The sequence below is a fragment of the Haemaphysalis longicornis genome, unplaced genomic scaffold (assembly GCF_048455015.1).
Source record: "Haemaphysalis longicornis isolate Haplotype H1 unplaced genomic scaffold, Haemaphysalis longicornis Haplotype H1 scaffold_2, whole genome shotgun sequence".
Taxonomy (NCBI): domain Eukaryota; kingdom Metazoa; phylum Arthropoda; class Arachnida; order Ixodida; family Ixodidae; genus Haemaphysalis; species Haemaphysalis longicornis.
The window spans coordinates 79,896,671-79,923,549 of NW_027526295.1; the positions used below are offsets into that span (position 1 = coordinate 79,896,671).

A 26,879-nucleotide genomic window follows, 5' to 3' on the forward strand; every position below is an offset into this window, starting at 1 on the left:
TCGCATTCAAAAACCACTCCCTGGCTAAAACTTCAGCATTCACTCAGCTTCCAGAAATAAGGTAACACCATCCATTTATGTTCTGTTATCAGTTCCAATAAATGCTTGTACAACCACCCTTGTGATTTTGTGTTGTGAAATGGTGCTTCAATGTATGGAATGGCACCTACTACACACACTTGTGTGACTGAATAGGGGCAGCAGCAGAGTGACTGCGATTCCAAGGATGCTGCAGAAGTAATGTAGTGCTAGTCTGGGGACTGCATCCACGGCTACCAGCGTCGCAGCGCAAACAGACAGAGCAAGCGTAGGCAAAGAAATGATGCAAATCTGGGCAGCACGTACAGAAGTTTGCATGCCAAATTAGGATATGAATTGAGCATGTTTATTACAGGAAAACACAACCTTTGAACAAACTTTGAAAATGTCACCCACTGAACCAATGAGAAAACAAAACATACAAAACAAAGACATAGTAACTACACAAAAAGAAACCTATAAAGTTAGTCGACGGCGCTTAGAAAACACATTAACTAAAAGGTTCGTGCGCACAATTGAAGACCAACACAGTTCAAGACACAAATCAAATCAAAACTTGTAACGAGACAATTCCCTAGACACAAGTGAGGAGGCTTTCATTGTTGTCTTAAATCAATACTTTTACTTAGTGGCACTGTGATTATCACACTGCTTCACCGTTTTTATTTTACTTTGGCAGGATGATAGCAGGTTTACTTGATGATCTTCAGAGTTGTCACGTCTCTATGTGCAACATTTTTTGCAGATGAGTAAGACTGACAGAGATTCGTGCAAAGGCTCTTGCAACATCTTGTCAGTGACGTCAAATGGCACAGCATAAACCCAGTTGTGCCACGTTGGCAGTGAAGATTGTGCTACGCAGGTAGACCTTATTCTGAAGCTTGTGGCGATAAAAAGCGAAGCAATGTATTTACTGGATACAGGTCTCTAATAGAAAGGGTAGATATCTTTACGGAGCTTTGCGGAGTAAGTGCCAATACGTTTGCGCACCTCTCGTCACCATTGGCACCACTAGTGGTGAGGAGTATTGATGGGCCAGTTTTTCAAGCTTAATTTTTTAAGATGAAGCTGGGCCTGCCTTTTACCAGCATTGGCGAGTCATTTGGCATGCACAGGACAACTGCGAGTCGGATATTCTACTTCATCATAAGCAACTTGCTGAGTGCCATGGAGAAGTGGATACCTGAACCACCAACCGCTATAGTGCAGGCAGCCATGCTCCTTGCTTTCGGGTGCACTACCCAGAGTGTCGGCTCATTATCGACTGTACTGAGCTAACGACGGAAGAGCCTCCCACCATCGAGCAGCAGAGAGCGTTGTTTTCGCACTACAAGGACAGCTACACTGAAATCCTGCCAAACAGAACAGTGATGTTTGTGTCCAAAGTGTATGGGGGCAGAGCCTCGGACACACATATTACAGTGGACTCCAGTTTTCTCGACCGAGTGGAGCCAGGAGATGTATTGCTGGCTGATAAAAGATTTCCTGGCATCAGGGCACTGCTGCAAGGGCAAAAAGCAGTTCTAGTTTTACCACCTTTTTCGAAAGGCAATGCCCAGTTCACACACGAAGATACGCTAGAAACATATCACGTGACTAAAGTACATATACATGTGGAGCAAGTCATCTAACGCACAAAGCTATTCAACATTCTGAATGCAAGGGTGCTGACTGAGTTGATCCCCTAAATGAGAGACATCATGCGTATGTGCTGCATCCTAACAAACCTTAAGGCCCCTGTAATAAAGGAAGGTTCATAGTGATGATGGTTAGACATGTACGAGTGAAGAAAGCCCCCGTGAAGTTTTCATGAGCAGTATGTGACACGTGGTTGATTGGTTGTGGGGCTTAATGCACCACCCACCAACGCACACACTACAAACCGAAAGAAAATGCTGGGTGCCCTGAATTTGATGACAGCGCAATCCGAAAGACACCAGTTTCATTCGCGAGAGACCCAGGTTCGATTTGACCACAGGAAGCATTTTTTTTTTGAAGCGCACGCTCTCAACACCTGCTTGAGGACTCCTTGCCTCTGCGCCACTTTCTCTCATACTTCTTGGCTAGCATTTTTCCCTTCTCCAATTTGCCAAATGGAGTTTTTTTTAACGTTCACTATGGCCAGAGCTGAAGCTTGAACAGCTCTGCAGTTGAAAATTGCACCCAGTTCCAAGCATCCGTGCTGGACCAAACCCTTAGTCAAGTTTTTTTTGCTAAAGTGTCAGGGTTGTTCGTTCTTGTCGTTGCGTTCTTCTCATTCTTGTCCCTGGAGTTGCTCGTTCTTGTTGTTGCCGAGGTTCAGCTTGATGACCTTGGCCAGGATCGCAGAGTGCTTGACCTTGTCGAACGTGCCCTGCAGGTCCAGCCCCAGCACCGCCTTGTTGTCCTGCGTCTTTGTCCTGTCGTCGATGATATCCGCCTTCAGCTGGACCATCGCATCCTGGGGGCAGAGCTTGCTCCAGAAGCTGAGCATCGACTCCGGGAACAGGTCCTCTTCCTCTAAGTAACGCTGCATTGCTATGGCAAGAGCCCAGCGTACTTCCTAGAGTAAAGAATTGTACCTCCAGAAGACTGTATGAAATTTTGCAGATGTTGTTGTCTACTGTATTCAGTTAGGTCAGCAAAATCTCAATAAAATCTGACCACTACTCTCTTCATGGGCCTTAATAAGGCTTTTAAACTGAAAAAGGTGAAAAGCAGCCAAACTGTGCAACTTTCCTTTGTACTTCAGCTCTGTGGTTTTAACATACGACTACAGCGATGCAATACCAGCACTTCCGGATTCTGAGCATTGTAGAAGCCTATCATACTGAACGCCAAAATAGCCTGTAGCTACTTGTATGGGTAACGCAAGTTCAGATTTAGCTGCTTGGTCATCTGAAGTGTGAATTATGATGGAAAAATGCTCCCTATGAGTCCCCCATTCAAGACATTTTACAAGTGCATGCATCCAGTTGCAACACACTTGCAGTTGAATTTTTTAACTTTATAAAGTAGCATGGTCGGTTCTTCACTGTGAGAAATGAAGACAAAAAGGAGTAAGTTTTCCCAAATGCAAGAGTTTTTTTTTTAAGAAGATTGTTCTTTATGGACAGATGAATCATTTTTTAATTTAGACCGAAAAGGGCATCACCGTAATCGGCATTTTTTCCCCTTGGCTACATGCACATGGTTTGCTTAGCGGCCGTGTGAAAGCTTTTTTGAGTACAGGAAAGCCATCCTTTGGGGGAAGAAAGGCTAGCGAGTCAACGCTCTCGGCCAATGGTCAGGCTGGTTGGTGTCTTTGAAAAACTACTATTATTTTAAAAATATACACCTGAAAAAGTGGCAAAAGCCCCGCAAGTCTAAATTACCTGGGAAAGATGGAAGACAACAAAGCCGTGCAGCTTTCTCTTGTATATCAGCCCTGCGGTCTTCACAGGTCACATCGAGCGGCACAACTACCAACAAATTCATGAAGCTGAGCACCATGAAAGCGTAACATATTTAACATTTAATAGACCGCAGCCATCTAACACAAATTGAGATTCAGCTTTTTGACCACCTGAAGTGCGACTTGTGCTGGGACATTGCTCCAGATGGGGCCACAGCAGACACAGGAGAAGAGGCGCAGTTGGAGGCTAGGCCAGGCACAGCAAGGGTTGGCATCACTGTACACTGCAAGTAACACTGAAGGTCTTCAAATGAAACACAGCTAGGACGACATGCAGAAAACCGATGAACCAGTAAATCTGGCCATACAAGACAGTGTGACCGCATCATCTATTCACACACATGGGCTGAGCCACACCAGAAAATGCGTTCTTGGAGAAGCAGCAGCAGGACAATTGATTGTAGCCAGTGGGCTCGAAGCATGCGCATCACCTGCAGTACAATCCACAGCTAGCACAGTAATCCCCACATTTACTGGAATGTGCAGCCTGAAAAAGCTTCACTTCAAGCACGGAAGCAGGACGCTCAAGTTGTGTCAACCATATCCACTACTGTAGAATGGGCTACAGGGAAGCTTTGCCACACAGCAGACTGCTGGCTAGAGTTGAATTGAATAGCGTTAGATTCCATCGCAGTCATAAAATTGAGCACACAAAAGGCAGAGCATTAAATTAAACCACCGGAACATTAGAAGTAGCAACAACAAGCCCTAAAAAACACCTTGAGCATCAGCGAACATACGAACTCAGAAATGTGGTAGAAGCATTGGCTGAGCGACCATGAAACTGGTTGCGCTGCTTTTTTTAGTGATGGCCCCAATGTGATGAAGAATGTCAAAGCGAAGTTGAACCAAAGAGAGAATATGAATCTACTTGAAGGTGGGAAACGTAGCCACACAAAGTGCATAATGCATTTGCTAAGGAACATGTTGTGCTTTGTTGAGATGTGGAAAACAGTGCGGAATGTTTACTACTGCTTCAAACATGCCATCCGGGCGGAAGCGCCGTAAGAGGAAGTCTTGGATATAACAGCCCATACGTTTCTTTACCATGTCTAGAACCAGTGGCTAACACTGAAAGACTCCAGAACTTCGTAGTTTTTGAAAAATGTCACTCCAAACTGGCGATACAGTACCCAGCATAAGTGTCTTGCTTCAACTTTCAGCCGCAAATTACAGAACAGAAAAGTCCTCTTCCTGATCAATTCTGCCAAACTATTTTCAGTGGTTCCAGAGGCTGTTCCAGAAGCAGGAACCACTTCTTCATGAGAAACTTCTGGCATTAGTGTAGTCGGTCCTTATTTGAATTCTCTGTACCAATGAGTAAAAAAAATGTACAGGACCTAATGAAGCTTGATTAAGGTGATTCAGCAAGAGTGGCATAGGCAAAGCTATTTTTCAGAGATGTTATATGAAAGCCGGTAAAAAAAGAGCCTGTACCGAAACACTACCATAAGTATTTTTCTATTATAAATCAACACTTATTTTCACCTTTACACTTTCATATATCGATTAAGGGTTTCAGGAGAATGGACCTTTCTCCAGTACCAGTCCGTCTAGCAGCCGTTTGTATGAACTAAAATTGGCGGCAACCCCGCCCCCTCACGGATCACGATGCGCACTGCCCGGACCGCCATTCGGCCATTCCTCGCAGCACGGTTGGTGTGTATGTGTTTCTCCTTGCAGTTGACGCACACGCGTTTTTCTTGCGCATTCCTGCTACCGCGAGGATGGCATGCGCAAGCAGCCTGTCCTCTGCGACATGTCAGACGTTTTTTAGTTCGTACAATGAAGGTAAATGGAACAGTGACTTCCGCGACGCGCCTCAGTTCACAAAGACGCAGCTGGACCGGCACTTCGGCGATGTGGCTGCCGGATTCTGTGACCGGCAACGGTCTCGCGGGTGGAACTTTAAAGTCAAGTACTTTATCAGAAACGTGATGTGGCGGGAGGCAGAAGCTGGCATCTACGTGCGGAGCACGTGCGTGCCGTCCATGAAATCTGGGCACTACAAGCAGCTTGCGCTGCTGGAGTCCAGCTCTGCAACCGTTCTCGCAGCGTACTGCGAATGCCCAGCAGGGTAAGCATTATTTCCTTACTTACTTTCGGAACAAAACTAGCGATAGCAAACGTAGCAGGGTCGGCCTTGCCGCTCCTTGGGCGAGAGCCAAATCACGACAGATAAGCTTCATCGTGCGTGCTGCGTTCGGTTTCCCGGCTTGACAAGCCGCGCTGCGCATATCAGATGCCTTAAAACAGAACGTGCTACGTTAGGGTACGAGGCTGTGAGATGAGGAGCACTGCTAGAAAAATTTCGGGGGTGTTTTAGCACTGATACAACCCCTGGCAACGCCCCTAGCTATGCCCCATGGCATGACAAGAGATTGGCACAGGCAGTGCAAAAGTGATACAGGCTTCGGGTACGGAAGAAAAATGGGCATTAAGCCTTAGGTCTTGCTTCTATTATCTGGAATTCACAATTGCACTGCTCAAGAAGCTGACTTAATCCAACACAGTAATCATGTACACCAGGTTTCATGCATTCACCCATCGAAGCATCAAAAGAGAAGTGCAGTCCATGCATTACCTTGCAAGGCATCCACCAGAAGTCATAGCTGACGTCCAGGTGTACTCATCGTATTAGTGGCACCTTTTCAAGTGCAGAAATTTCCAAGGGCCTATAAGCTTGGAAGAGAGGGTTGATTATTCTGCAAAGGTTTCCTTGCTGAAGTCTGCTACAGGGGGGCAAAAGTACACACTCCTTTCTAAGCTCATCAAGGCACTGCTTTGTCTGCCGCGGGGAAATACAGACCTGGAACTGGGTTTTACTGAAAACAAACACCTAGTTAAACAACAAAGCTCTGTCAACACTGCAAGACACGCGGCACACATCAAGTGAAATCTCACTTTGAAGACTGGCGGCAATACACTGCATGTAGATTTGAATCCTAACCTCGTTAAAACCATAAAGCAGTCTCGGGATGAGAATGCATTGTGACTGAGCGCTCATGCAGCCGCTAGTAAACACAAGGAAACAGAAGATGACAGCACTCGAGAGCAGCCTTGGCTGGCAGAACAGAAGGAAGTTCTGAAGGAGCAGAGGGAACTTATACTCCCACAGGGAGTAACTGTCAGGACTATTTGTTGCTCACCTTTACGTTAGTCTTTTTGGGAAGTAATGGTTGGGGAAATGCAACTAGTCCCCCAAAAGAGTAACGGCATGTTACTATCTTTTGGCTTAAAGTGTAAAGTTTTTGTTCTGACAGACACAGCTATTTGTAATGCAGGTTGAGATCGGCATGAACTGTGACCATTGAAGTTCTGATATACATGTCTCCATTTGCAATAAAATTCCCCACTTCAGTGCTCACCTTCCCACTTCAGTGCTCGTCTTCACTCTGGCCCTTTTGTATGCCAACCAATGATATGGCTCAGTGGCAGGAGCATGGCAACACGCTCTTCAAATTCGAATGACTCGTTTGTCTCAGCACCTGCCACCTGTGCAGAATGAACCAGTAATGCAGTTTTCCGTGGTTAGCCAAGCAGTGGTGGACGGCACTGACTACATGGAATGCACTTCTGCCATAGGTGTCTACAAATTTTTCATGTTCATGTTTTGAACAAAAAAAATCTACAGGAATCATCATGAAGGATGTCATGATGCATTGCAAGATAAGCACACAGAAAATGCTTTCCCAAGAGCGTGGCACAAGCAGGAATCCCAACACTTTGGCAGCACCCTACACATCAAACTTCTGTAATTCTTTTTCGCCTAGGCCCCCTCGAAGGCCCCTGGGAGGTCAGTTTCACCAAGGCCCCTGGGAGGTCAGTTTGGCCAAAGCTTATTTCGAAGTGGAAAGCGACTTCATGGCGTACGTATGCAGCTGCTAAAAATCTGTTTGTAAGCCAAACATACACAACATTATGTGATAAAAAGTACAGCTCCGTCCAACATGCCATGCACAGGAGATCAAAAATGGGAGAAATTCAACGAGGAATAAAATGACAAAAAAGCACAACAGAAGCTGGTGAGGGGGAACAGCTGAGGATAAAACTAAGCATTAAGTGACATGTGACGGGAGCCGCTTGAAGCTTGTGGAAGATGACAAGATGTTGAAAAGGACATGAACTGGCTCATACTAATGATCGCAGAGAGAAGCACAATGCTGAGCTATGCACCGCAGCAGCCGAGGTCCCTAAAAACCTCACCAGATTGGCACTTGGCTTGCCGCATGCATGCTCACGTTGCAACTTGTTTGCGCTCAGCCCTGCTGGACCACTCACGTCACACTGAGTGATAAACACTAGGCATGCGTTGTTACAAGGTAAAAAAAAAAAGCTTAAGCAGGTTGGACAATAACTTGCATTGAGAACATATGAGTCAGCATTTAGCATTCTAGCATACATCACTAAGTCGGATGTCCTTTATAGAGGGGTTCTTGTGACTATCCCATACATTGGCTTCCAGTAGTACCCAAATCACAGATGACATTTAGACGGTTATTTTCCCAGCTCAAATTTTTAAAGGGACACTCCCGTGAATTTATCAAACTTCACACTGCACCCACCCTGGGCCGTTTGACAATCCCATTGCACCAGCAACTCTACTTATCCATGAGGCTGCCTCTCTTCCCCTTCAAAGTGAGGTTGAATTAGGTGGCAGTGCTTCAGACATGTCTGCGTTGATTATATTCAAGTGCCCCAGTGCAGGTCCATCATCCGGAGGCAGTTTCGTTTGATTAGACATTCTCCAGACGGCATAGCGACATCGAGCGCGCCAGTGCTGCTCAGCAAGACAGACACTGCTTACAATGAAGTGCCTTTAAAGGAAGCAACTTCCGTGAGTAAAGACAACCTAAAACCAGAATGCAGGACCCAAATTCATGCATTCACAAGCAACATCTCTTTATGGATCATCAAATATGTGGCCGCTACTAGGTGTGACTCTTCACGAGGCTTTCAGACCAGCATCAGCCCCTTCCACTGCCTGAACAGCAACCTCAAAATAACCGAATACAAAGATGTGACTGCACTAGTGCTACAGACACAAAGTCGACAGGCACAAACATTGTACCCATAAAAAATCTGTTGATGGCCTTAACTATGAACAAAGATTATGCCTACCTATCACCAATGAAGGACTCCATGCACTGAAGGAAATTCCTCCAGGTATTTTAGAATCAATGGAAAAGGGTCCCTACAATAGAGCTTACTGGGGTACACTAAATGGACAGGAAAAGAACAGGAGCTCAATCGGCCATATTGATGGGTATGTGTTGTGCCCTGTACCGTAGTACGTCGGGTGCTTTTGATTGAATTGATAAATTCCAAGAATCCTTCAAGCACGCAGCTTCTGTCGTCCACATGTACAGACCGTGGAGTTCATTCTGGGCATTTAAATCGCCCAATATTATGAATGGTTCAGGAAGTTCATGGATAAACCAATAAAATTCTGGACAAGATGAGTCATAATTTGAAAAATGTATAACAGCGCAGACATGCAGTCCCTCCTGGACATGTGTTGGGATGAGGGTACAGCTCTCGGGTTAAGCTTCAGTGCCCGGATGTCTGCTATTATGAGGTATGCTCCTGAGGGGGCCAACGCAGACAGCACAAGATTAACCCTCTAGGATAACGGGATTGAGAAGGTCACCACATACAAATACCTCGGAGTGACCCTAACGGCAGCGCCTTGCTACACCAAGGGTTTGGAGGGGGAGCTCCGGACAACGGCCGTCACTCGCCAGGATCTTGGGCACTCTGGGCTTTCAGCCATTTTGAGGTCACCCGGGAGCTCTGGAAGTCTGTCACGGTGCCGGCCCCGACTTTCGGCAATGCTGTTATATGCACAGCAGCGTCAGCAAAGCCGGCCTGCAAGGCGCGACAAAGGGAGGTTGGACATGCGGCCCTGGGCATCCACAAAGGAGTTCCAAACAAAGCCATCCAGGGTGACGTGGGATGGTACTACACCTTTGAAGCGAGAGCCAGTAGCCAAGCTGGCATATGAGCGATGCCTCAGCCATATGCCGGATGGGCGATAGGCATGAGAGATGTACAAATGCATCAGGCTACGACATATTACCACCAAATGGGTGGCTTGGACGAGGCACCTCGCAGAACGCTACGGTGTAGCCCCAGCACGCCTTGTCGAGACCGCAGAAAGGGGCTGACTGGAGAAAATCCGGCTGCAAGCCAGCAAGGTGGAGGAGGAGAGGTGGCAGAAGGCAGCCGAGGAAAAACAGGCTTTGGGTGTGTACTGCACCAGGAAAGCAAGCATTGGGAAGGAACTGTTCTACGGAAACTCTACGGGCAGAGGGCTACTGTTCGAACAGCGTAGTGGCATGCTCCGAACCCAACAGATTCACGCAAAGTACACCAAGAGGCTCCGCATGACGTGCCCCAACTGCGGGCGGGACGAACAGAGTGCCCCACATTGTGCTCGAGTGCTCGGAACTGTGGGCTTCCGTCTGATGGGGCTGCCCACTCGCTGGCGACGGCACTCAGTTTCCGCAGACGGCGAGAGCAGCCTAGTTGGCAGGCAGTGGAGGCAACCAAAAGACTCTTAGAACTTTGGTGGTGCAATTGTGCTACACCGACGCCAACTCCAACCACAAGCGCTCAAGTGCTGCGGTGGGAGTAAATCTCGGGTTCAATCAAGGAGCCCAGCCAGACCCAGGGCCCTAACGGGGCGCCTGTTGATCGCCCGTTACAAATGGCAAGGCCCAACTACAATCATGACCGCTGAGTTCTGTTTGTGTGACTGTCCTACCTCTAGAGCCATGCATAAGTACCAGCTCATGGTTCTTCAGAAGGGACCGCTGCACAGTCAAGTAGTCATTGCACGACTGTGCGGACCCAAGTGGACCCACCCGGCGCTCATTGCCCGGCAGCGTCTGCCACATCCCCAAGGAGGGAGCGGGGAGGGGGCTCTCCTGCACGTGTGATTTGGTTGTATCACTGATCAACCGAGTATATTACGAATTGACGGGGGCCCGCAGCTCCGTCAAGCTGTCACTGAGATGGCTTTTTCTGCCGGCCTACGGCATGTGTACTATGAACATGGATGTCAATAAAGTTCACTGTTCATCTGTTGGTGCTGGAGGTGCTGAGGAAGCGACAGAAGGGGAAAAAATGGCGGCTGTTGGTGCGGCAGGTGTTTCAATGCTGGAAACAGGAAGGCTTGTGTTACACAGCAATACGTGACTGGACTTCCTCTCTGTTGGTATTGCTCTGTTGCTATTGCTCTGTTGGTAATGCATATTGCGTGAATGCGTAATTTCGTTGCATCATGCTATAAATAGCAAGCATGATGAGCAAGAAGTAGCTCATCTTTTTGGAAGTCTCGGTGTAGTTCGTGACGCCACCTTTTCTCTACAGCTTTAGTAAGAGCCTGAATTTTTCTGGTTGTATGCATATGCCGCGCATGTGCAATGTTCGTCTCACCGCCACTAAAAACGGGTGGATGCGTAGGCGTCAACTACGTGGGGGCAATGGGGCGCGTGCCCCCACCGAGCTTCCCCGGTGGGGGCGTCGCCCCCACCGGGGAAGTTCGTGTAGAATTCTCTCTGTCCGGCCAGCCGGGGCCATCCTATTGATAGTTGGTGAAACCTGTAATGACCTCGCAGCTAGTGTAACTATACCGACCAGTACGCACCCGCTCTTTGCACGCTCTAAAGCGGTAACTACCCGTGACAACTGACATTTCGCCGGCGTTACAAGATAAACATCGACGTCTCTCAGGCCCCTTCTACGCAATCGCACAGAAAAACGCGTCTTTCAATACTCCCATACAAATTATCGGCCATTCTGCTGGCAAGACAGCAAAGGTGCGGCTCTCCGCCCGTTGTGCGCTTAATTAAATTCGCGACATCTTGGTTTTCCCAGAAAAACAATGAAAGCTTGAACGTCTTCCACAGAACCCTGGCTGGGTGCAGTAGCGGTCCCAGAGACTGTTTCTTTTTTCTCTTTTTTTTTGGGGGGGGGGGGGGGGGGCGGTGCGAATTTCGATACCGAAAAACAGTAGAAAAAAAGACAGTAAAAACAGTTAAAAAGCAGTAAAAAAGAAATAACAGGGCACTCGTCGTTATTATTCGATGCTCCGCAGCATGCAGGTGTAGCGGTCCCCTTTTCCGAAATCAGTTAGGGGCGAAGAGGCTTTATTGCACGTCTGAGGATCTTTCACTTGTTCCCAAGTCTCCGTTCCGCCCATAAATGTCACGTCAAAGGTTGCACCCCCACTACAAATCAGTCGATGGCCTAAAACCGTTCGTCGTGACAAACGCGGAACGTCCCGAAATGCCGCATGCGTCCCGAAAGGCCGCATGCTGACAGGACCCTCCGATACCCAAACGCCAAAAGAACACGCACCAGTGATGCCAGCATGTGTGTTGGTCTTATCATCCCCGGGCAAACAAGCCTCTGCTACCCTTTCATTCGGCGCATTCTAAATTGACGAAACGAGGCATTGCCAGTATGTGTTTTAAGAACGCCTTGAGTAGATCCTGCTGTCATACCATACAGAGTAGTTTTAAGGAACAATCGGAACGCCTACTGGCAGCTGGGTACCCTGCGGCTGTTCTTGTTTCTGTAGCTGAGGGTTCTCTCAAGAACTTAAACGTTGAAAAGTGCCTGTCGGAGAATACAGAAAAGAAAAAAGTAGCCGTAATTCCGTACTTGCACAACACATCGCACCGTCTCAAGAAGATAGCCGGTCGGATAAATGTGAGAGTGGTACTATCTGCTCCTAACAAAATGAATCGACTGTGCAGTATGACTAACCCGTACCGCAAAGGGCCGGTGTTGTGTGGAAAACAGCATCGCACGCCCTTTGTGGAATGCGCGGTGGGAGTTGTGTACGAGGTGCCGCTGTCATGCGGGAGACAGTATATCGGCCAGACCGGACGTTGCCTTAACGACAGGTTAAGGGAGCATAGATTAAATGTTAGCAACCACCGGGATGGCCATCTGTCGGTTCATTGTCATGACTGCGGCTGCGTGCCACTGTTCGAATCTTGCGTTGTCCGAGCCAGGCATAGGGAACAGCTTGTACGCGAGATTATGGAGGCAGAAATGATTCTTAGGGCTGGCTCCACGTGTGTGAGCGTGGCGTCTCTAAATCTGTCTGATAAGGAGTCAGAATTCCTTGGCAAGGCTGCAACACGTGGGCGTTAGAGGGGAGGGGGATGCGATAAGTGTGGGGGTATATATTTGTACGTGACTTCCAAATAAAGTTAGTTGAAAGTGCGCTCCGTGTTGTCTCTCCTCTTCTCTGTCCTTGTTTTTATGCGCTATGAATTTTTCGTCAAAGCATCACCAACTAGCCCAGAAATCCGTACTCGTGAACTATATTTCTTATACATCGGGCTCTTTGTGTTCCTCCATTGACCCATGCTACATCGCCTCCCTCGTTGCCAACGCCAACTGCCGAGCTCGGGCACTGTCGTTCTGTATCCGACACAGACTCGTTCCACAAGAAGTGAAATGGGCGTTAGGTGGTGTCGCACCTTCTACGGGACATTGTGCGCGAATGAGCAGAATACTCAGGTCAGAATGGCTACATCGTGCACGCATCTACAGACGTCTTCTGACCACATGCCTTCAAGATCCAATGGAGACACCGGGTGGGAACAGGGCCTTGCGCTCGTTCTTCGCCATTGTGGACAGCAGCACGGAATTCCTTTGGCAGCAGGTGCTGCAGCAGCTACGTGCGGACCTACCCAAGAGACCCACAGGACAAAGGTGCGTCGTGCAGACTGTTGGGGATGCGGAACTGTCGGATGACCTCCGGGACGTGCTAAGCCTGGGACCGAAGTTTGCCGTGGAGCCGAAAATGAAAGCTCCGGAGCTGCTGTCACTCGTTCGGCAGGTCTCAAGATATGCCCCAGAAGCGGAGGTGGACAGATGCATTTCAGAAGGCGTAGATGTGCTAATGAGGAACAGTAGTGTTGTGTCGAGTGTGCCTATAGCGAAAGTGGCGGCTACGCTGAGGGAACGTAGCCTTGCAGTGCTCCCAGCTGACAAGGAAGGTGGGTTTGTTGTACTGACGAAAGCGCATTTTGGAGAAAAAGCCCTTGAGGCTATCACTTCTGTTTTACGTCCGCGCAATAATGTTTCGTTGAGTAAGCTGAAATCAGAGGGCCAGAGATTGTGCAGCAAATTGAATCTGAGTCGGCTAGCAAAAAGCGTCGAGAAAAGCAAGTCGGGTTCTCTAAGAGTCATGTTCACTGCTAAAAGCCACAAGGAAGGGTGCCCGTTGAGAGTGATTATTTCGGAAAATGGTACCTGGCAGAAGACAGTCGCACTGTTTCTGCAGGAGAAACTTAACCTTTTAAATATTAACGACCCTTTCATGGTAAAGAATTCAGATGAAATCATAGATTTCCTAAAACAGAATTTTGACAAAGGCTTCCTAGCTTGCTCGGTCGATATCAAAGACTTGTACTCAGGGTGTCGAACCGGAACCGGAACCGAACCCAAAACCGGAACCGAACCCGAATTTTTGCCCGGAACCGGAACTGAACCGGAACCGTATTTTTTCCGACATTTTGGAACTGAACCCGAACCGGAACGAATTGAAGGAACCGTTCCGAACCGGTTCCAGGGCCTCAAAACAGTGATTTCTAGTTTTCCATCCCGGTACCCTACCTTGCATCCGAAGATTTTTTTACCATTCGCCAGACAGCACCACGCAATATTTTGCATAGTCTGCAGTTCCCAAGGCCCATCATGTTCTCTTCTAACTACTGCCCTCAATTTAATGTAAAGTTGTCCGTATATACTATCAGTTTGCGTTAGGTACTGCCCGTCTTCCCAAATTATCTTTTTGCATTTACAATAACTTAAGTTAGAACGCATATCCCCTGGCAACGTATCATGGGGTATTCTTTATGGTTTCGATCTGCAGTGTGTTCAAAATCGTGTGAAGTTTTCATGTTGTTAATTCGAATGCATCCGTGTCCGCTTGCGAAGACCTTCAGGGACACCATCAACAATAAATTCGTATCTTCCACTTATTTTAGTTTGAGTGGGCACTTATAGAAAAACAGCACTGAGACACAAACACTCACAGTTCTCTACATCACCATCACTTTTTCTTGTACAGTGCCGTTGTGTCCTTTGGTTACTGCCCTAGGAGAACATGAGAACTGAAAAAAAAAATGGGACCTTCTCATTTTTCCTTTTAAAGTAAATGCGATAGCATATCGATGCATGGATTTAAGTCGATCAACGCGGATTAGCGGGTAGATTAGGGTGGTTTAGTGAGATGAGTGAATGAACTAATGTGAATTAGTGGGACTGTGGTGTTGATTAATATGGATTAGAGGAATTAGCGGGTCAGTTAAGGCGGATTAGAGGGTTGGACCAAACATGATAGATTTAAGGTCCTTGGCATTTGTAAATTTTGCAGCGTTCTCTTTCTCGACCAATCAGGAAATTTAGTTACGCACAAAATAGCCGGAACGTTATGTGTCGACCACCTGAATGCTATAGGGACCGGGCAGCTGGACGGGTGGCGCCACCACTCGGCGCTCCCCTCGTCAGTGGAATGAGCCGGTGCATTGGACTACACAGCCTCCCGTTGTTTTTGTCGTGTTTGCTTCGGTGCTTTGTATGTTTTGGTGGCGTTGTGAGCAGACATGTGAGATTAAACGAAGCCTAAACAGATGTGTTGGGTTCTTAGATGCAGTAATGACTATGTAAACTTGTCGGACGCGTCTAAAGTTGGGTATCGGCTGCAATGACATAAGCGCTTTTTGCAGCGATCTGCGCTTGGCTCCACCGGTTCTGAGTGCGAATAAAACTACTATTATTAGTATTATTTTCTTCTTAAATGCACTCACGGCTACGCAAACTTATTGGATGCTTGTAAGGTTGGGGAAGGGCTACATTGACACGAGCGCTTTTGCAGCGCTCTGCGCCTGGCTGCGCGCGATCTGAGTAGGAATCAAACTATTAGCAATATTAGAATTAATTTCTACCACTTTCTTCACTGGTTTCAATGACTACGGTTTCCACGCCAGCCTTAGCGCTGGGATACCTCGATACGTGTGCTTTAAATACAAAGGCACCTGCATACGAGATGGATTACCGTGTAGCCGTAGAAATGTTGCGGTAATTTACACTTTCTGTAACCGTGAGCTTTGTACCTTCGGTTTTGGTGAGCGACACTGTGACAGCATGGGAGCCCGAAAGCCGAAGACCCACGTTTCTGGTGGTCATTTTATCAGGAGCCAAATTTATTCACCAACTCAAAAGCCCAAGCTACAAACCATCCCTCCTCCCCTTCCCGTGTTACCACCTGCGTAGAATAAAGGCTGGCACCGATAGTTAAAAAATGTGGCAGTGCTAACGTCGGCCGGTGTTTTTTAATGCTTAAGTATTCTTTACAGAGTACCTAAAAAATCGTGTGATGCCTGGTGAAGACACGAAAAACGCGCGATTAGATGCCTCAAATATGTGTGCATGAGCCCGAGTCCTCCACCACAGACACATTTCCGATACACTGGAAAAAGTTTAGATATGGAGAGGGGGCATGGAAGTTCAAAATTGAACAGCAAAATCATCTAACGATTATGATGGTTGAACACAAAGCTTTCTTCGTGCGAAATCGAATGGGAAATGGTCAAAGTCAAAGACGCTGCGACCAAAAGACCAAACTGCGTGCTGGTCAAATTCGACGCTTAACTAGTCAGTTTAAATCCAGAAGGCAACCAAGGAAACCCATACGATAGAGCTTTGCGATAGACCATCTTCGTCGTTAGATGGAGGTGTGCATGATTTTTCAAGCGTAGGTGGCAGCTTGTAAAGCGACCGCAGCATTCAGTTGTGAAGCTGAGTACAGGTTTCGGGCACCCTCCTGTCTTGCGTCCTTCAGTCACGCAGGAATTGGTTTTTGAAAAACCATTTACCAACTAGCCAGAAACCATTGCAATTCTTGTAAAACAATGCTTCTCCACGGCAAGCAATAACATTCTACTATCATGCGGTATTTATTCTATCAACGATTCCCGATGACTGTAGTAAGAGTATTTCTGTGAAATTAAGCACGTTTCAGCCGTAGGTAATGAAGATACGGAAGCGTCATCCGTCACAATTTCTGTTTTGAGGTAAATCTTCGAAGACACCCTCCAACTTTGTCTTTCGCTTGTGCACGACGTCGGCGCCGTTTTGTCAACTGCCAAAGGCCTGCGCCGCAGCATTCCTAGATCGGTTGCGCACACCGGCTTTGTGGGAGCATTTAGCGGGAATATAGTCCTCGATTCGCAAAACTGCATGCAGGCATGAAAAAATTGCATGAAGCAACGAACTTTCACCTCCAGCTTGACTTCCAGCTTGGCGCATTGAGCGTCGTCTGCTATTTGTAAATACTGAGTATGGGCGTAAATAACACACATGACATACCTTGTAAACGTCACATCCACACTGAAGATTTACCGATCTGAAAAATGCACGTGTGGTTACGTTCGCTTTACAAGCCGCACCGCAGAAAAACGACAGAAAGCCATGCACAACTACGCTGCGCTGACCGCCACCGGCATTCCACTGACGAGCGGTTCGCCACGGGCGGCGCTGTTCGCTGAAACGACGGTGGTGCCATACAACGGCCGCCCGGTCCCTATAAAAGGCCTTTTTTATGCACGTATTACGCTGTTATGGTATTTCTCGCGTAAGATTTACATCTCCCAATGAAGCTAAAAACTAATTGCCTAATGCATGTCTTATATTCACCAAAAGGTTCTCAAAATGTGTATATATATGAGGTAAGTCTAGGAAGAAACTAAACTGAAAGAAAAAAAAGGAAAGATCAACTGGTGTGATGCGAAAGACACCCCATAGCATTCTCCGATACCTTCTCTTTCTTCGTGCTACCGTTCGGCAGCCTTACGCAGGTGCATCTCAACCCCCGAACACAGCCCCTTCCAAGCTGAGGAAGAGGCGATAGCACGTGCGCTTAGCCAAAGGGCCTCCAAAAGTCTAATAACAGACTCTTATCAGGCGTGGAGCAACTTTGCCAACAGTATATATTGCATGTTACAACACTTCGAATGAAGAAGCAGAGACCACCAACGAGACCAGCCAGGATTGTATGGGCATCATACAGCTCATACTGGCATCGCCGGCAGACAAGATCACCAACCTCGTGGCTGGACATTTGACCCCCTTAGCCAGCGCTGATGAAGCCGAGCCCGAGCGCATGCATCCTGTATACATACCAGGAAAATAATTAACACTATAAGCTCTCCCGTAGAACGTATTCCTTCCCGCACAAATCGCTAGCGAATAACCAGGAAAGATTATTCCGTGCACTGCGGATTAACACCTTCCCACACATCACCAGTCTTCACCTCTTTGACGGGACACAATTCTCTCCATTTCGTCGCTTCTGTGGGGAGCCTGGGAATCTCATACACACAGTAGGCGGCTTCGACAAGTCCACCCTAGATCCACCCAACCTACACGTTTCCATAGAGATTTGGGAGAAAGCCTTGGCCAGCTCCGGCCTGGAAGATCAGTTTCTCTTGATGGAAACGACTGTCGACTCTACCCCTTGAATGAGGACGCCTCTCTGAAACTTTTACTATATTTATTTAAAGTTCATTTTCCCTCTCTCTGCGAGGGATAATTACTGCTGCTTGTGACTTCACTCAGCTATTATCTTTCGTAGATCCCAACCGCTCTCACCTGTCGCTGAAGTGCCATTTAGCAAGTTCCTATCTCCGGTGGTTCCCTATCCAATGGCGTCCTGTACATGGCGTCCAATGAGTCATTAAACATTAAAGCCGTTCTTTCTTTCTAACTGGTACGTTAGCATATGAAAGATGAGCAGAAGGAAGTCGCTTTAAACGCCACCAGCCACGCTTGACAGTCGGAGGTTGACGCCGACGCCGGACTGTTTTCGACTTCTAGCAGTGCTAATGATTTCGTGTTAAAGCTAAAGCGCCGTTGAAACAAGGGGTACATGAAAAGCGTAGCAGACCAATCAATTTATTCAAATGCAAAATTACTTGCCTCATTGTGCGAAAACAGGGGTGCATGCGCGCGCGCGTGCCTAGACATTTGGTGGAACCAAGAAAGATGTTGGGCGCTCAGGCTCTCCTGCGCGCCAAATAGACTTCCCGCTCGCCATTAAACTACCTGCCTGGCTGGCTCCCTGCCAGGCAGGCGATTCCTGCGAGGATGCGTGATTTCGGGACGAGGGGCGGCCCGCCACGAGACGCCCGGGCGGAGGGGGGAGGCGGCGGAGACGCAAAATACTGTACCATGGCGACACTCCAGGGTACTAAAAAAATTATACAGAAATTCAAACAATTATCTACTAATGCGTAGCATTCCTACGCCTGTTGTCCTCAGTGTGAGTTTTTACAGCCAATTTTTTGGTTTTCATAAATCCTGTCTGACCAATTATCTCAATTGACGCTGCTCTAATTACAAATAGAATATTCGCGAAAAATCTCCATTATTTTGGAAATGTAGGCAGTTATACGGTTTCCCATTTTCCTTATTTCCTTAATATTTTTCTTATTTTATAGTTTTTCAAAATTTCGTTCGACCAATTATTTCCATTTGCGTTATTATAACGATTACATTTGTAACTCGCGAAATCTGCCTTATTGTGGAAATGCAGGGTGTTACACGGTTCGCCAGTTTCCGCAATTATTTTACATTTTTTTTTTATTTTTTACATTTATAAATTTTGTTCGACTAATTATCTCCATTTACCCTGTATAACGATTACAGGTGGAAATTTCCCTGAATCCTCCTTATTGTGGAAATGCAGGGTGTCACACGGTTTGCCAGTTTCGGTGATTGCTTTTTTTTTATTCTTTACTTTTTCAGAAATTTTGTGCGACCAGTTATCTCCATTTACGCTATTATAGCGATTACAGGTGGAACTCCAGCGAAATCGCTTTTTTTGCGGAAATGAAGGGGGCTACACGGTCCTTGCTGTGGGCAAAGAATGCTACGCATTAAAACGATTGTGGACGGACGGGTCGACTGCTTAGTAGGACGGGGCAATAGGCAGTCTGCAGGGAGGCTGCCCATTACCAGAAGATTCTGGCGAAGATGCACCGAGGGGGAGGCGTTGGAGGCACCCGTGTGCTGCCCTCTGGTCAGGAGGATACCTGTTTGCCTTCCAGAAGACTGTGGCGAGAACGCATTATTTTAAGACGATGTGCGGCCCGTCACTTGTCGGCGAAGGGAGTGGATCACATGGCTGCACAGCGTCTACGTAGAGCCATGCGTTAGAGCGCAGCCCTTAAGCACCCGCTCCTGTGGTTTCGCGTAGTCCCTCAGCGTCGGACTCGTTGTAACCGAGCGAACGAAGACGCCACCGAAGATAGAAATGGCAGGAAAACGGAGGTTGCAAGTATGACGAAAGAGTAAGGGGGGCGGGGGGGGGGGGGGGCGTAATTCCGTGACCGTGCGAGACGTGCTTCACAGTGGCGACCCCTTACGAGATAACGACAGAGTATGCAGCGCGCCGTTGTGCATTAGCTGATGACGCGATCACTTCCTGAGGCACATCTATGCGCCGTCGCCGAGAAGACCACAGTTCGCGCTGCACTGAAATTTCGCATTAGCGAGTGTTGTAATCGTCCTTCATTTTCTTCCTCAAGAAAACAACTGCGGGGTATAAAACTGCAGTGTTATGATCCAAGAATAAATTAAATTAAATTATAAAAATGAAAGAAACTAAATCAATAAAAATAAACTTCGGCCATAAAAAGCAGGTCTTTCAAATTCATACAAATACGTAGTCTTGTGTGTCCGACCGAATTTTTCATTTCGCTTCAGTTAATGTTGTAATCGTGGACCTACTATAGAAAACATTTTGCAGTACATTTTACAGTTAAAGGAACTCTTCAACACTTTAGATCAACGCTCTCACTCTTATCTTCGCATCTGGAAGCACTGCAAAAGTTATAGCTATTGCCAGCACAGAAGAGCAGTGCAGGATTTGCTCGCCCCAGCAGATACGCCTTCCGTTTCTCTTTCGTTGTTGTGGTTTCATTTTAATGTCGCAACTTAAGGAAAGCCGGCAAATAACCGCTACATCGCTGTAATGACGTCATTCCAGCGGTAGAAGAACGCCAAGAGTGGGGAAGAGAGAAAAATATTTCAAGTAAGTTTGTAAGTTATCTGATGGGGGCAGAGCAGTACTTTTTGTCTGAGGGACTTTCCGACTCCCTGATCTAAGTACTGGATGTGTTGGCTGACTACTTTCTGTAAGCATTCAAGATTTCGAACAAAGGTGAAAAAAGTGTTGAGGGTTGCTTATTTTTGGCCAAAACAAAAAAATTGCGCCAAAAAACCGACATTATGGCTTCGTTTTTGACAAGAAAACCTGACAAGGAAACGAAAGCCGAGCACAAAAAAATTAACAGAAAAAAAACACGCCTGCTTTTTTTTTTCTCCGAACCCGTTCGAACCCGTTTGAACCGGTTCGAACCGGTTCGAACCGGAACAGAATGGTGCGCCGGAACTGAACCCGAACCGAACCCGAAAGGCCTGAACCCGAACCCGAACCGAACCCGAAAAAATTCCGGTTCGACACCCTGCTTGTACTATTCGTTGCCTCAAGAGATGCTCATGAATTGCGTTGAGGAAAGCATTGATTGTTTTGGAGCCGTGCGATTTCAGAATTCTGCAAATGTCACGGTTGGTGGATTTTTGGAGTTGTTAGGCTTCTATTTGCAGTCAACCATCGCCGAATGGGATGAAAAATATTATGTCCAGAAACAAGGGGTATGCATAGGGTCATGTTTGGGGCCGGTTTTAAGCAATTTGTTTCTATCCCACCTTGACAGATGCCTCGCAGACCGCCTAGAGGGTCTGCACGTTGTAAAGATTTTTAGGTACGTTGATGATTTTTTAGTTCTCTTTGAAAACAACGTTGCTAAATTCCCTGAGGCAGTTGATAAGCTTTTAAACGTGTTTCGGCAATGTTTTAACCCGTTGGAATTAACGCACGAAGTTCCACACAACAAGGTGCTACAATTTCTTGATATCTCCCTAACGCTATCTGAGCAGCATGTGTGTTGGTCTTATCATCCCCGGGCAAACAAGCCTCTGCTACCCTTTCATTCGGCGCATTCTAAATTGACGAAACGAGGCATTGCCAGTATGTGTTTTAAGAACGCCCTGAGTAGATCCTGCTGTCATACCATACAGAGTAGTTTTAAGGAACAATCGGAACGCCTACTGGCAGCTGGGTACCCTGCGGCTGTTCTTGTTTCTGTAGCTGAGGGTTCTCTCAAGAACTTAAACGTTGAAAAGTGCCTGTCGGAGAATACAGAAAAGAAAAAAGTAGCCGTAATTCCGTACTTGCACAACACATCGCACCGTCTCAAGAAGATAGCCGGTCGGATAAATGTGAGAGTGGTACTATCTGCTCCTAACAAAATGAATCGACTGTGCAGTATGACTAACCCGTACCGCAAAGGGCCGGTGTTGTGTGGAAAACAGCATCGCACGCCCTTTGTGGAATGCGCGGTGGGAGTTGTGTACGAGGTGCCGCTGTCATGCGGGAGACAGTATATCGGCCAGACCGGACGTTGCCTTAACGACAGGTTAAGGGAGCATAGATTAAATGTTAGCAACCACCGGGATGGCCATCTGTCGGTTCATTGTCATGACTGCGGCTGCGTGCCACTGTTCGAATCTTGCGTTGTCCGAGCCAGGCATAGGGAACAGCTTGTACGCGAGATTATGGAGGCAGAAATGATTCTTAGGGCTGGCTCCACGTGTGTGAGCGTGGCGTCTCTAAATCTGTCTGATAAGGAGTCAGAATTCCTTGGCAAGGCTGCAACACGTGGGCGTTAAGCCCGTTTTCTTTTGAGTCCGACAAGTCGGATCCAACATGTCGGGTCCGACTTGTCGGTCCGACACGCGAGTCTGTGTCGGGCGGTCATTTTCTTTTGCATTCGGGAGCCGGACGCCGCCAGCAGTGTCGGGCCAAACACGTCACTTGAATAGAATATTGTGATTGGTTCGTCCGACCTTATAGTACTTTTTGTTTACGCTCAAACAGCTATTGTGGTAATTTGAGAAAATTTGAGTTTATTTCCCTCAGCATGGCGCATATGTTGATCTCGCTAGACTTAATCAGCCAGCAGCCGTAACGTTTATGTAGACGCAAGCGCAATGGAGAGCTTCCTATAAACCGTGCATGCCCGGCGATGCTGCAGCTTGGCTCGGGTTATGAAGCGGCGACGGCGCAAAATATATTCTTCCCGTTTTTCCGAATATCATGCGGCAAGACTGTTCTTTGAAGCATAACCGCTCTCCCAGCGATGTAACATTCGTCCACGTACGTAGCAGCGCTCTATGATTACGCAGAAACAAGCTCTCGATAGTTCAGCGCATGCATCGCATTCTGATACGGTGCGCACGGGCTGTCTATTTGCGTCGTTGCGGCAAATGTTAGCGCTTCTTTCGTCAACTGCAATGAGTGCTGGTATTTTAAATTCTGTGACGCAGGGTACAAAATTTTGGTATGGGAATATCGGCAGCATAGTTGTTACCTTAACATCATGTCCGCATCTCTTAAACACATATTTACGTACTCAGTTTGCGATTACTCGCCTGTGGAACTACGGCAGCCAGCGATCGCATTTAGTCACTCGCAAAAACCGGAATAGTTCCACCGACCGGCGCCGCGGTGTTTTCTTTTCTTAGTTTTTTTTTAATGGCGATGCCGGCTTTGATCTTTGTGTTCTACAACGAGATTACCTTTTCTGGACGACTGTACGAAGGCTCCCATCCAGGTCAACAGTTTTACTTAGTAAATAACTTCCACAGAAAACACAGCTAGGCACATTTAAGGCTTTGCTGCATGTTTCAAGTACATTTGTTTACAGTTAATTATGCTGATTCCGACACTACAGATTTTGTTTGCAAATTAGCACAGGGTTAGAACCTGGTCCGGGGTTTGTAAAAACAGGCGTCCATACACGTCTGCATATGCTGGCCATATACCAGAACGCATGAGCGATTCATACAGCAGAATGGAAGTTTTTTTTTTTTATCCCTCACTGGAACAGGCCAGTCCCACCACCTGCACTTACTGGGGGGTAACAGCCGTCTGGCCAAATTAATTTCAAAAAATTAATTCACATACTGCCTCCCACCCTCCCCGCTCCTTTCTTGCAGCCTGGGTTACTGCTTGTTCATCGGATTGGAGTGACTAGCTGACATTTTCCTCCTACTTCTAATGGTCCCCATGGTAGTGCCCTTGGTCTTTCCTTTAAATTTTCTGTAATGAATTATTTCCATTGTAAATGAGCCTAGACAGATTTCGCTATATATTGGCAATTTCACTATTTCTTATAATATCCCCTCCTGGAGTCATGTGTGGGCTACGGGGTTAAAACCGGATGACTGCAGTCTCCCTTCATATCGTCAACAAAAAGAATCCACTCACACTTTTTTACCCTTTTTCAGGAAAACTTGCCCGAAGCTCAGAAATGTACTCGTCTAGCTATTGTATAAACTAGCAACTTGAGCTGAAGTCATATAAAAAACAATCTTTCCTCATCTTGTCGTGAAGTCGGTTTAATAACGCATAAACTCACCAATACTCCAGCAAAAGTTAGATTATTTTTGTACCCTACTTTAATTTGATAGAAACTTCAGTATGCCTGCACAGTCTCGGAAGACCCCTATAGAGGAAATAATATCGAATTGGTTGAAAAGGCTCTAAGAAAGGCTGTTGACTTTATTTATTCTAAATATAATCGCACAAATTCTCTTTGTGAGACCATGTAAGCTAATGGGATTCGAACATTAGTCAAGGAGAAAGTTTTTGCATCTTACGTTTCTTCACTGTTCAGAATTATAACTATGGTCGCACGGATTCTCTTAATGAGCTCATGCAAACTGGTGCGATTGAAGCACTAGGGAAAAAAGAAGTCTCAATGCCTTAAATTTTTTGTTGTTGTTTTGCTACAAACTTGGCCTAGATACAAGACCACGACATACTTCAAAATAATATTCATCATTACCATTTTCATTCTTTCACCCGTTATACACACCGGTCGAAATTTTTTTTTTCCCACATGTATTATCGACTGGAAAAATACACCTGAACATATGTCTTGATTAATTTGAATAAATAGAAGCAAATGTTTAGTTTATTTTAACCTTTTGTTCTTTCTCATTGCTGCCACGTGTAGTATCCTGAACTGCTGGTATCTCTGATCTTGTTCACACCTTTATGCCCCTACTTCTTGGGCCTCTGGTTCGCAGTATGCACTTCAATAAAAATTTAAAAAATTAGTGACAAGGGCAGCTCGAGGTGCTGAAGAAAAATTGGCCCCACACTAATTGCAGAAGACTCACGGCAGAACACGACGTGTATACCCCACACAAAATAAAACTCGCCGATCAAATTTTATTTCAAAACAAGACAGCTATGCACAAAAACAGATAGGCCCCAGAGATTTATAGATACATGAATTAATAAGCCTTAGTTATAAACAAAGCTGGCTACGTTTTGTTAAGAGCAGTGATGCCTCAATGAGTTACCAAGATCTAGTTCATTTCCGTAATTTCCACTTATAACGCGGTCTTCTGTTTTGAAATGAAGCCTTTTTCGGCCAAAGTTAGGCAAGTAAAGGCACAGCAAAAAGAGTTCCTTTGTTTAATGCTACCAAATGTACTAAGTATTACAGACTTGAAACACACAAGGTTAAGTGAACAACACTACATACAACAATAAGTTAAGTTTATGCAGACTTGGAAAAAAAAAAGATCAGCACTAGATGACGCTAAACTGCAGCACGGTTTATTGACATTTCATCGATAGGCACACAACTCGTAATGATCAAGTAGTCCCATGCATGTTGAACCCTTTCATTTTGCACCATTCATATTTTTCTTCTCCTGGGTTCCTTAAATATAAATTGATACTTGAGCATCATCACATACACTATGTTCTTGCAATCAGTAAAAAATCTATGCACTCAACACCAATACAATGGCTTAGAGAGAGAGAGAATAACTTTAATGGAGACCAGCGATGTTAGCCGAGCCGTCGGGCTGGCTTGCTACACTAAATGAGACAAGAAAAACAAAAAGAAAAACAAACGTGAAGACGAAAAGATGTCATTTGATGCGGCCAAAATTTTCAATCACAAAACTCCAAAAGAGCTTTGATTGCACGTGCAGCCTGACTGGGACCCAACCATAAAGGCAAAAAGCAAAAATGCTCATGTCGAGATTTTGGCATATTTTAAAAATCTTCAGGAGGTCAAAATTAATCCAGAGTACTTTAATACGGCGCGCCTCATAGTCCAATTGTAGCTTTGGTGCATTAAACCCCATAATCAATCAAATCAATGTAACCAGTTGAGAGGTAGAAAACACAGTTCATTTGCAGCGCCTTGCTTTATCTTTTTGCAAAAACACGTGCCCGCTGCCAATAAAGCTGCAAGTTACTATAATGCCAATACCATCAAAGTACTCCTCATAAAATCAAACGCTCTTACAATCACAGCTAAAACAGTCAGCGTCCAACCGTTATAGTGCCCTTTTCCACTTCTCCCTACGCTTGGCGCCAGACAGAAGACAAAAGTGCTACACCCGTTCATTTGTGCTTCTGCACCTGGAATGGCAGGTCGACACACAGCCCAATCTAGGCATTCTCGAGCTCAGGACACCTGTCGGTTACTTTATGCACAAAGCGCAAGCACATGAGTTAGTGCAACAGGGATGGTGTAGTGGAAGAACCACGCAAGGCAGACCGAGGCCATTGCTGCATGAAATGGGGCTGAAAACTGTAATTGTGCGGGAGCCTTCCAGATGATGATAGTGATGTTAGATAAATGATTTGGGAAATGAATACTGAAGACATTAGCTCCACAAATGGCGTTGCTTGCTGCGTCAGATAGGGTGAACACAGTAAATGAAAAAAAAAATGTGGAAAGAGTACGTAGAAACAATGAATAAGAGGGAGAATGAAATAAATCAGGAACATTTGAAAAAATGGCAGTAGTTGGATAACAGATCTCAGGATCTTAAGTTATAGAGCGTCGACCAATCTAGAGCCTTTGTCCTAGCGCAGTGTCAGCATGACTGCTACAGTTCACAAAAGTGATTCAGTTCTGAAAAGTTTTTTCGTAGCAATCGCACAAGAGTTCTTTTCGCTGTTTCGTGTTGGATTGCATGCTGCGTGCAGTAGCACAAGAGATGACACATGTTCTCTTTCATAGAGTAAGGGCGTTCTGCATTATGCAGCCCGTCCAGCCTCTGCATAAGCGTTTTGGAAGAGGGTGTTCACTTTGTGGAGTGATTTTTTTAGTTTATTTTCTGATCTTCTGCTGTTGAATGAAGCTAGACCCTCAGGCAAGTGGACAAAAGGCTGAAAGTTGGTGGAAGAAAAATGAGTGGAAGAAAAATGAGAAGTGAG

At 46.3% G+C, this 26,879-nt stretch overlaps 1 protein-coding gene across 1 annotated transcript; it reads left to right on the plus strand.

Moving 5' to 3' along the window:
* Positions 1–12,216: 12,216 nt before the first annotated feature.
* On the plus strand, positions 12,217–22,976 carry LOC144168094 (uncharacterized). The gene is made up of 3 exons (XM_077697165.1): positions 12,217–13,906; positions 21,082–21,302; positions 21,714–22,976. Exons 1-3 carry the CDS (start codon positions 12,759–12,761, stop codon positions 22,292–22,294), a joined length of 1,950 nt encoding a protein of 649 aa, XP_077553291.1. The 5' UTR covers positions 12,217–12,758; the 3' UTR covers positions 22,295–22,976.
* Positions 22,977–26,879: the final 3,903 nt, after the last annotated feature.